This window comes from Leishmania panamensis (assembly GCF_000755165.1).
Source record: "Leishmania panamensis strain MHOM/PA/94/PSC-1 chromosome 28 sequence".
In the NCBI taxonomy this organism is placed as follows: Eukaryota; Euglenozoa; class Kinetoplastea; order Trypanosomatida; family Trypanosomatidae; genus Leishmania; species Leishmania panamensis.
Genome location: NC_025874.1, coordinates 695541 through 707001, shown reverse-complemented (window position 1 = coordinate 707001; position 11461 = coordinate 695541). Strand labels below are relative to the sequence as shown.

General features: G+C 60.5%; 1 protein-coding gene across 1 annotated transcript; it reads left to right on the top strand.

Moving 5' to 3' along the window:
* Positions 1 to 1569: 1569 nt before the first annotated feature.
* Positions 1570 to 10281, top strand: LPMP_281910 (hypothetical protein; the record flags this gene model as incomplete). The annotated part of the gene is made up of 1 exon (XM_010702229.1): positions 1570 to 10281. The coding sequence occupies one exon, from the start codon at positions 1570 to 1572 to the stop codon at positions 10279 to 10281; it is 8712 nt and encodes a 2903-aa protein (XP_010700531.1).
* Between the last annotated feature and the right edge of the window lie 1180 nt (positions 10282 to 11461).

Sequence of the window (11461 nt, the reverse complement as noted above, 5' to 3'; positions counted from 1 at the left end):
GCGTCATGGGGGGGGGGGGGAGGCTGGGCACGAACAGTTAGGGGTACGCGCGCAGGGCGGGGGGAGTGGATGGCACACCGACCGGCGTGGGGCACGTGCCGTGTAGTTGGATGGAATTTTGCAGCACTCTCCGCTTCGCCTCCTCTTTCACTCTCCCTGCCCTAAGACAGTAGTTGCCTGTCGTGTGCGTGTCTGGTGTGTGCTCTTCTGCGCTTACACACCAGACGCCCCATCCCCTTTTCCTTCTGCCCCCCCGTTCCTCTTGCATGCAGGAGAACCATCGCGAGCGTTTGTGCTAGGGCGAGCAGTTTCTTCTCCCCATGCTCTTCTGCACAGCGTACACGAGGACGCATGCTCTGCTCGTCGCGCGCGCACACACACCCACACGCATACACAGGGATACACAGCCGAGCACACGCTGGCAGGCGCTTTTCGTCTGGGCTGCTCCTCTACCCTCGTCTTCTCTCCCACCTCATTTTCTCAGCTTGTTCACAACGCGCTTTTTCCCCCGTTTTGCCATTCTGAAGGGTTGAAGCAGCAGCAGCACGTGGCGCTGGTGTCGTTACGGTCAGTGTGCTCGTTCGTCTCCTCCTTGCCTAAAAAAAAAAACTACCTTTCTCAGTTTCGTGGCTGTCTTCGTCCTCCTCTGAGGAAGAGGAGGGGGAAGTGGAGGAAGGAGGGGATCCACGGCAGCATCCACCACGCGTGTCCATACCAATCCACAAGCACTCGCACACAGCGATAGACAGGCACAGCTGTCCGTCCTATAGAGGCAAGCTCAGAGCGCAGTGTACCCCACTACCAGTCACCCATGCACAGGGGCAAAGAGGAGTGCACTTGTTTATGGGCCCTCTTCACCCCTCTCTCCTGACCAGTCAGCTGTACCCCTTGCTCTGTTGATCAGGTGTGACAGCAACAGAGTAGTCAGCATAATCAAGAGAAGTTCTTGCCCTTGGTCATCGGGATGGCTGTTGCAGCTTTTCCCTCTCTCGCTGACACTTGGTCCTTTCCTTCCCATCCACGTTCCCTCTTCTCGCCACTACTGTGGTATGCGCCTCTTTCTCCATCTCTCTGATCCGCTTTAAAAAAGCGAAACAGAAGAAGCCAAGCGTAGCACGTCGACACTAGAACGTACTTCACGTAACGGCGCTGCACATTATACACCGCCGACACGAACGGATGAGACGCGGAGTGCGTTGCAGGACTAAGCAGAGCGCAGTTTTCTTTTTTACCCTTTCCGTGCCTCTTCCACCGGTGATTTGTGTGGTCTTCCCCCCCTACGCCACCGCCACTCCCTCCAATAGTGCCTCCGTATCGTCACAGCTACTGGAAGCTTTTCCTGATCACTTTAAGCGCATTTTGACTTTCTCACTCGCGCACTCTCTTTCTCTCTCTCTCTCTCGGCGCGTGGCATCACCGCTGCGCCGCGCTAGCGCTGCCGTTGACTGTAGTACGCACGCAGAGCGAGAGAAAGCGACGCAGCGCGCCTTTGCCTTTCGTTTTCGTTTTTTCTCGCTCTTGCCGTGTCCTCCCCCTCTTCGTTGGCCTCGCCATTTCCCCACGTGTCATATGCGTCCATCGTCGACGTGCACGCCTGCGAGTGACACTTGGCACCGACGGTCGCAAGCGGAGGGGGTAGATGGCTCGATTCGGTTGCCGAGCCCGGCAGCCGCAGCGACTTCCGCCTCGCCAAAGACTGTGAGTTGCTCAAAGTGTGTATTTCTCCCACTGCGCGGAGGTGGCCACCGTTTCCGCGCTGCTCGCACAGAGTCGCCGGTGAACATTGCGGTCATCGCGAGGCAGTGCACTTTGTCTCATGGCATCGTGCCCATGACGCTTTCTTATTATTACCGCATATGGTCGCCAGGCGAAGCACTGCTGTCATCGCTCTTGTCATATATGTCGGCTGCACCGTTCCTCTTGCTGCGTTGTTTTCTTTCCAATGCATTATTCTGCTCGGCTTTGACTTTCTCAGCCGCCGCTATACCGATGCGCACCTCGATAAGCGCACGGCGATGCACTGTGCAGATCGCAGCGAGCAGGCAGCATCGAGCCATTGCCCAAGGCGCAGCTGGGCTGCAGCTCTCCCCTAATCGCCAAGGTCGAGGAATGATTGGGGCAGTTATTGCTGTCGATGGCAGAGGCGCGCGATCGGAGCTGCGGCTCGGTGTAGCTGTGCGCGCGTTTGCTACAGCGGCGACGCCGTCCCTCCCCGGAGACAGTGATGCGCCGCCGGCTTCCCTGGAGTCCTTCTTGGACCTCAATGATGCACCTGTGCGTCCTGGGCTCAGCCACAGCAGCGTCGTGAGCGGTGATGCAGCAAGCGAGTCGGAGAAGAAAGAACACACGCATCGTTTTAGGGCCAAGCAACAGCGCCAGCAACACCTGCAGCGAGAAGCGTCATTTCGAGGCAGGGATGGACAGAGAGAGAGAAGAAGAGGCTCGGAGGGCTCTTTGCACCAGCATGAGCACGGCGCGACCACCCGCAGGAAGAGATTGCGTCACGTACAGACTCCAGTGCAGCAGCAGGAACAGGAGCAGCAGCCGGGCCCTTCACCAAAGAAGGAGATGCGCTTCGTTCACTCGTCTGGTGACCGTGACGGCCCAACTTCCTCTGCGGTGGCGTCCTCGGCCGCAGGCGCTTCTGCCCATGGCCGACAGGGCTCGTGTCCCGAGAGGCAAAGTGCCGCTGTGAGCGCCTCGACCGCACCCCTGAGAACGGCCGAGGAGGAGGAGGTGAGCACGACATGGAGCGAACCCGCAGGGCGTCGGGGTGGCAGCTGCTCTAAACGGGACCGTTGGAGCACTGGCGACGCATTCGAGACGACTCAGTCAAGGCGGTCTGCATCATGCGTCCCCTGCATGCCGTCGTCGTTTAACCGGACGCCGGACATTCTCGCAACGCCGCTTGGAAGCTCGAAATCATTGATGCAGAACGCGTCGCCGTCTCCTCCAATGCCGGCTCGCGAGGTTTACACGAACGCTGGCGAGCCGAACTGTGCTGCGCTGCGCCGACTTGTCAAGTCGCATCCCACCTGCCGAAAAAACTACGAGACACTACGTCGGTGCGAGAAGGTCGCGACTGCATTTGAACGTTGGTGCGCCGAGGCAGTGGCGCACAGCCGCTTGGTGGAGCACTTGGCCTCAGCATTTGGCAGCGCTAGCCAAGTGGGGGCCCCGGTCCGCCTCCTCCTCACAGGTGCCTCCGACAGAGTTGTAATGGCTGACGCAGGGGACGAAGCGGCTACCTCTACCAGCATGTCAGCGGCCGAGACGCTGGCAGTGCTGGAGGTGCCGCTTTCGGTGGTGGAGTGGCTCAACGAGCCCATCGTCGTGCCGGAGCTGGGTGCAGGGACCCTCGTAGAGGCTATGAACAAAGTGCTATCGCTTTCGAACGTGAACAAGGAGCCTGTTAGCAACATTGATGGCGCTGGTGCTGGCGAGGCAAATGACTCGCTGGCTGCACTGTATCGATGTGAAAGTCACGAGGCGATGAAGATGTGGTATGACGCGTGGGGGCGCCTCGAGGACTATCGCAAAGCAGGGGCAGGCTCACCCAACGGTAACCCTGCGCCGGCGGCGCCATCGTTGAAAGCGTCCATGGAGCTGTGGCACCGTAGACAATGTGCACTGCAGTATGTGTTACTCTCTCATTTGACTGAAGGCAGCTGTCCTTCAGTAGGCGCTGCACTGCGCGCCTACGAAGCAGCTTGTGAGAGCGTCGACACTCGCGACGTGCCTCTGGTCGTCTGCGGCCCTACAGCAGCTGCCGGCACCAGCTGCGCACCAGCTCAGCCTGACGAGCACGCACCGCTGCGGCCAGACCAAGTCGTGGAGGGAGCAATGCGGGAGCTGCTTCCCTATCTTGCCGAGTTTCTCCAGACGCTGAGCGCCTTCAAGGCCGCCCGCGAGGAAGTGAAAATGCAGGCGGAGTACCATGCACTAGGGGAAAGCGCGACAGCAGTGCAGTCAAAGCCCGGTACAGTAGCTGCTGCCGCTGCCCATGGAGCATACACACGTCTGTGCCGTGTTGCGCGTCGATTTCGTGCGTCACCGCCGGCGCAGCTGCACCCGCAACCCGCAGCCTCTGGTGCCCCAGGTAAGCACTGTAGCGACGGTTGCCGTGAGGATGAAGAGTTATGCACCGCGGCCCAGCAGTACCTCATGTCGATTTCGAAGGTGGACAAAGTGGCGTCTCATTCAGGCCAGTCATCATCAGAGCTGAAGAGTGCGGCGAGTGACACCAGCGCCCATGAAGAAGCTGGAGCACAATTGTCATCAATGACGTTGGCTGAGCAAGCGGGTGCGGTACCGACCTACAGCGCAGCAGTGCTGGACATCTGCATTGGCGTCGTTCTGCGTTGTCTTCTTTTTTACTTCCCAGCGCTTTCTGCAAACGACAGGCGCTGCGTGCTGCAGCAGCTCAACGCCCCTTGGCTGACACAAGCGGCTGAGGGGAGCGCTCAAGTTGCGTGCTGGTCAGCTTTTTTCGGTGTTGCCGATCTTCTCTCCAGGGCCCACGCCCAAAAGCGTCAGGAGCGTGTAGCTGCGCTGTCACCCGCCGCGGTAAAGCTCCGCGGTGGCGGCAGTTTGAGCTCTTCTTTGCCCTTCTTTGACCACTTTACGCTCTCGATGCTGCAAGGCGTGGTGCGGGAGCTGCGCTTTTTGTGTTGGCCCACGGTGCTGGATCATCACTCAAGCATCGTGCAGCACTCCCTGTGCCTCCCGTCAACGGTATCCGTGGCATCTCCGTCGCCTTCTTTGGCGACACCAGCGTCAGACCAGCAGCAGCAGCAGCAGTGGCGTTCATCTAGTGAGACTCTGCATGGTGACAGCGCACAAGGCACGGCCGCATCATCAACGGCCGTCAGAGCTCCGTCGCGCTCCCCGCAACCTCGTGCCCCTGCGTGGAGCGACGTCATCGCGGTTGCGCGAGCCAGCGAGCGCAGGCAGCGACTGGGCTACGAGCTACTCGTTCTCTACTTTGGCGCTTTGCAGTGTGGGAAGGCGCTCTCGTTTGCAGCACCCGTCCCCGCCACTGCTGGCGCTGATAAGGCTGTTGCCGAGAAAAAGGCTTTGCCGCATCGTCGGCTTTATGATAAGCGCCGACTTAACACCATCTGCATCTATGTGCTTGACGTCGATCGTTTCGTTACGGAGCGGATGCGTACCTTGTGGTCGGAGGGCGATCCGTGGCCGCTGCTGCGTACTCAGTCCTCCCCTTCGACTGGACATGCGGCGTCACCGCCTGACTCGCGTTCTGCACTTATGGAGCTGCTTGCAGAGCAGACTGCGCACCCGTATGGGCTTTCTCGCTTGGCGTTCTGCGTCTTCAGCGCTTCCCTCTTACAGAGCTGGTCGACCATGTCGCTTCACCGCGCCCAGATCCTCATGATGGCCTTACAACGGGCTGTGGCAGCTCCTGCTGCACTGACACTGCGCTCGCTACTTCTCACCCCACATCCGGACACCCAGGCAGGCTGGCAGCTTAGCGGCACCAACTCCTCTGCCCCATCATCACATGCGATTCAGCTGGCTGTGCGCCGTGCCGAGTGGCGAGCGGTGGCGCCGGTGATGGCCCTTTACACCGCACGCGCGTCTCCGTCTTTGTGGAGCACAATGTGGGTCTACGTCTCGTCTGAAATGGAGTCTCTGCCGCGGCGAGTAGAGGAGATGATGGTGACAGCACATGCAAGCGCAGTCGATAGGCACAGTGACGATGTTGCAGCTTACGAAGAGCAACGCGGGGAGAGTGGTGGGGTGCACGCGTGCTGCAAGGAGTTAGAGGAGTTGGCGACCATGTGCGCATGGCTGGTTGTAATGGCGCCGTCAGTCTGCGGCGAGCAGCCCGCTGGCGCTGGTGTTGCTATGCCAGCTGCTGTGCAGGGGTCTGTACTGGAATGCGTCGATCGCGTGACGGTCGAATTTGCGCACTGTGTCCAGGGAGTTCTCGCTATGTGGACGCAGACTGGCGCGGGCGCCGATGCGGCTGAGCAGCTGCTGAATCTGTTTCCGAGGTGCCCCAGTGCCACGACAGCGCCAATGAAAAGTCCTCCTGCAGATGCGCAGGGGATGGAAGAAGCGGATGAGGCGGTGGCGCTACTCGTGCGATTGGCAGAGACGGCGCAGGTACATGTGTGGACCAGTGCGCTGCATGACGCTGTGGGAGGATGGATCACGAAGACTCGCTGCCTCCATGCCCAGCCGCGAGCGCTCATGGAAACTGTTCAGCTTATGACACCAGCGGAGGTCTCTGCCTCTGCTCCCGCCACAATGTCAGCAGCAGCAGCAGTAGCAGGGCTGTGTGTTGCAGACGATCGTTCCCTGGCAGGTGAGACGGTGGCGAGCGTCGTCAGCGACGCACCTGTGCTGACGGCACCGCCCGACTTGGATTCGGCACTGCTTGGCTGGTGGCGCACCATGGCGGAGGAGGACGTCGGTCTACCGTCGGAACGTGTCTACCTCGGGCAAGTGTACACAGAGCTTCTGCGGATTGTGTCTGCTCGCGTGGGCCTGGAGCTGTTGACCCCTTTACCAGAAAAGGCGCACACAGCGTACCCATTGGATGCTGAGGGAGATTCGGGGTTGGCAGGCAAAAGCACCGGTAGGTGCGCAGTAGAGAGCTGTGGCGAGTCAAGGACGAGTTTGACGGGCAACACGTCTGTCGGCGGCGCAGCAGACCAAACCGTCTTCTCTGCCGCAGAAGTCGTCGTCATTGTACGGGTGCTGAGCAGCATTGCGGCACGCAGCGCCACTGTGGCGACCTTGGGCCTGCCTACGGAGCGCATGCTCGGATGCGGTGCGCTCGGCAAGACGTCGTCTGCTAGCTCCGCAGAGAACGCTGTGGGTGGCGAGACAACTTCTGGTAACCGTGACTCCATCCTCGACTCGTTGCGTCGCGTCGCTGTGCACGCCACTGTGGCGGCCGTAAGAGCACCGTCTACCGCAACGCCAGGTTCGACAACGTCAAGGGACGCAAGTGCGAACGGCCTCTCAACCACAACTGACAGGGGTGACAGCAGCGCCCCTATTAAAATTGGTGGTGCGGAGGGGACTACTGAGCATGATCGAGACAGTGCTGCTGTCTTATCTGCCCAAAAGGCAGCCCAGCGCATCGAGGAGGCACTGCTGAGCAGCTTGACAGCGCACAGCGGTGTGCTGCCGGCGGCAACGATGGTGGAGGCGACGTGGCTTCGACTTTTCCCCTTGTCAGCGATGCAGAAACTCATTGATCATCGAGAGTCGCCTGCCACCATTGCAGCTGACCTAGTCGCTACGCCGCGAGGCCTGTCATTCACCGCGCCTTCGTGCAGGACCGTGAGTGGCAAGTCATCGAGCGCGCAGCCAACTGTGCGCTCCGACCTCGTCAACGCAGCAGCAACGTTGCCGCCTCCACGTTTTCCCTGTACCACCGCTGTCACATCCGACTCGGCTCAACACCTCAATGGGTCACTGCGGGAATCGCCGTCGCCGTGGCTGCGCAAGTTGCACGATGCGGTTGTCACGAACCGCCACTCCTGTCACGTCAGCATCTGCCTTGTCTCGTCGTTGTACTCCGTCCTGGCAGCTCCGCAGGAGCGTGGTGACTCTACTCATCCTCACTCAGCAGTCACTCGTTGCGGCAACAGTAGCGACGCGGGCAGCGCTGCCTCTGCATCGTGCAACGATATCTCAGAGGCCGCTTCATCTCGCGTAGAGAACTATGGTTGTGGCACAGACGCGTCGTTGCTCGCCACGTCGCGTCTCCGAGGGTTCTTGACAAGACTGCGCACGAGCTGCGCTGAGGCCGTCGTACTTCTTCATGCGAGAATGCAGCACACTGATCTTACGACCGCATCCGGCAAGGGTAACGCGAGTGGCGGTGGCGGCAATGCATCCCAAGTGGGCTTGGCATCATCGGCGTCTGCAGGCGTTTCAGTGGCTGGTGATGATGACAACGGTGGTGCTGAGGCGAATACGTCGCATACGGCCGCGCCGCAGCAGGAGCATGGACAACGCTTCTGCCACGTACTGGTGGTGGCAAGTGAGCTTCATGAGCGCCTATCAACCTACACAGAAGCACTCACCTGCGCCGCAGCGAGCTGTAACAGAGCAGAGCAGCGTGATGGCGTGGGCAAGTGGCGTACGTTCCGAAGCGGCAAGGCGGAGGGAGTGCGCCGTGAGCTCCGCCTCTTGTACACGTCTCTGCTCGATTCGGTGGCCGAATTTGTGCCGTATGGCGAGCACGGGAATGCGGTAGAGGTGATGCAGATACTAGGCATCATCACTTGCCGCATGCCATGGCAGCAGTACGCGCAAGAGTCGCTCGCGCCTGCACTGCCTGTCGAGAAGGATCGGCAATCTGGCGGTCCTTCGAGGGACGAAACAAGGGTCGCTGCAGCTCCGCTTGAGAAGCGAGGGGATGGCATGATGGAGGCCGGCGCTGCTGCTTGGTCGAGCGCGCCCGACGACGGTGATGCAGTAGGTGTTTCTGCCGATCCCCTCCTTCTCTGCTTTAGGGAGCAGGTGACGCGGCTGATGCCGTACGTGGATGCTGAGGTGCTTCGGTGCACAAGGGCGCGGTCTCCCCATTTGTTGAGCTTGGCGCTGATCAGCAGCGCAAAATCATCTATCGAGTACGCGTTGTGCAGGGTTCCAGTCAGCTCTAGTCGATCAATGCAGCGTTGGGAGGGGACGAGCGCCACCGCTGTGGAGGCGATGCGTTCGGGGGCCGCCGTTGCTCTGTCACCCATTTCCCCGATGGCAGCGAGTATGGGCGTCTCTGAAGGCGCCAGTCGTGATGCCACAGGCGCACCAGCGTCCGGTCGTCTGGGACTTTCTACGCAGCCTCTCTGGTCGCAGGTTCCACTCGAGTCTCTGCTGCACCGTGTAGCTATGGACCGGGTTGTGGCACCGCGGCACGCACTCTACCTGTGCCTGCTGGCCGCCAATGCACCGGAGTTTTCAACGATGCTTCTACCCCTCACCTACTACCTGCGCGACGCGCGCGCGAGGATTTCGTGGGGGATGCTGGAGGTGGTTTTCAAGGCTGTTGCCGTCTCTGCGGCGAACTTCCAGCGGCACAGCCAAGCAGAGATGCTGCTACGTGATGACCATCCTTCGCCATCGTCCACGCCGTCACCCGGATCAGATCAACTACCAGGTGGCGTTACCTCTTCTGCAGCAGGTCGTGCGAGCCCAGTCTCCGCGTCGGAGCGGCCCCGACACGGTGGGAGCGGTAGTGATGCACCGCCGCGCGGCGGACTCGCGCTGCCGCGGTTGCCGACGGAGGGCTCGTCGCTGCGCGTGGGGGAGATGAGGTATCCAGGGGGTAGCAGCAGCGCGGCGTCGGTGCCACTCTTTCGCTCTGCTGCCGTACCGTCTACCATGGGAAATGCGCCTTTGCAGCTGCGCCACGCTTGGGGCGACCTCGCTCGCCGCCTCCTTCACGAAGAGGATGATGTAGCCCTGCGCGGCTTCTCACTATGGGTGTCGGCGCTGTACTGCGGCGCTATGGTGAACTGCGCTGGGACGCAGGTGTTCGAGCAGCTGCTGGCGTGTCTCGTCTTTGGCCCCACAACCCCAGCAGCCTCGGCGGCAACCGTCACAACGCGGATCTCCACGCTGGACGCTGTAGGCTGGACGCTAGTGCTGGAGGCGTGCGGCACGGCGTTGGACCACCACTGCCGTCAGGCATATCAGACGCTGCTGAGGGATGAGTTCATCGCTTTCCTGGAGCGCGCTGCATCTTGTGTGCACGGTAACGGAGGCGGCGCTTCAGCAACTTCCGCCTCGTCTGTCTTATCGTCGACAAGGCCGATTGTTGCAGCAGCTGAGTCGTGGCAGGTGGTGCTCGACGACGAGATTCCCTTCGCAGGGGCCTGGCGCTGTGGGCTGTTGGAGGCCATTCCGCAGCTGTTTCTCGAGGACGCCGAGTTTTGGTGCCGCGTGAAGGGCTGTGTCGAGTCGTGGTGCGCTGTGATGTCTCTCGACCCAGCTGAGGTGGCCAGTGGGCCGCCATCTGCGCAAAGGAGATCCACGTCGGCGATGCGGCGGGCGTGGGTGGGGCAGCTACAGCAAAGTTTCAACTGGGCGGTGCAGTGCGCCGGTCAGTCATCTCTCTCGTTCAGCGACACATGGACTACGGAGACGGCGGGAGCAGATGCGCACTCAGTGGCTGAGTGGATGCGGATGCAGCTGGAGGCTCTGCAGACGAGCGGTAGCCCAGTGGCAAACCCGACGGTCACACCGCCGAGCACCTCCCCGCCGCGTAGGAGGCAAACGGCGCTCCTTCGTCTCTAAGCAAAATCCATGATGATAACAGACCGTCTTTTCCGAGAGGGAATTTCAACTTCGATCACTTCTATCCCAGCGTTGGAGTAGGGCCGTGACGCAAGACGGTCATCTTGTGTCGCGCGCGTGCTGCTGGAAGAGCCCAACTTGGGGGGAGGGGGCGTGAGTGAATGGAGGAACAGCGGTGTGAAGTGGACAACCCCAGCCTCCCCTGCACTCCATCCACCGCTGTGCTCACTTGTGGCATTTTTTTACATGTATGCCTGTAGTCGAAGATGCAGTGCCCGTGATCACAGACTGGCGTGCGAGGAGGTACATTATGCACTTGTGGAGGAGAATAAGAGCAGACAAAATAACGGTGAAGCGAATGCCCCTCTGAGGTGAGTCCCCCCCTTTGCCCATACCCACCGACACCACACACACGCGCACACACATGGGGTGCGAGACGAGACGCCGGGGGGGGGGGGAGAAGCGTGTTCGCCGTGCATGCGTGCTTCTGCGCAGGTGTAGGGTATATGACTGGTTCACGGTCGGATCAGGCGTCAATGACCCATACACATAGCCACACACACACCTTTAGCGCCTTTCCCCCGAGTTCTCTCATCTTGTTCACCCTTCCTCTCTCTTTCCCTCTTCGCCTCTCTTTCTCCCCACATTCCCCACACTCTGGTATCAAGGCTACTCGGCGTGCCCAGAACTGCTGTTCGGCACCATCCCTGCCTCTCCACCCCTCTTTGCTGTTCTGCCTTCTTCATTTCCCTCCCCCTTCCCTGCCTGTCTTAATCTCAGCTTCTCTTTCGGTAGAGGGCCGGGCAAGGCGTGAGAGAGAGACAGGCTCCTGTGCGACTCGAGGAGGCGGCACACACACACACACATCCCCAGAGCGATACAGGCGTCCACAGCGTACTCTCTTCCACAGCCGCTGAACCGCCTCATAGACACCCTCACACACTAAGACAGCGAGCTTATAACTTTATACTGCAGTTTGGTGTTGCCATCCCCGCGGAGGAGATCGGCTGCAATCTGTGCACACGCCTCCCCATTTCTCTCGTGTTGAGGGTGCCAACGTAGGGAGCATCTTGCGCGTGTGCCTGTGATTCCCCCCCCTTCGCCCCGTTACCGCGCACGCGCGCTCTCTCTCTCTCCCTCCCGCGCCCATATATACGTACTTAACTAATGCCGTGGCGCG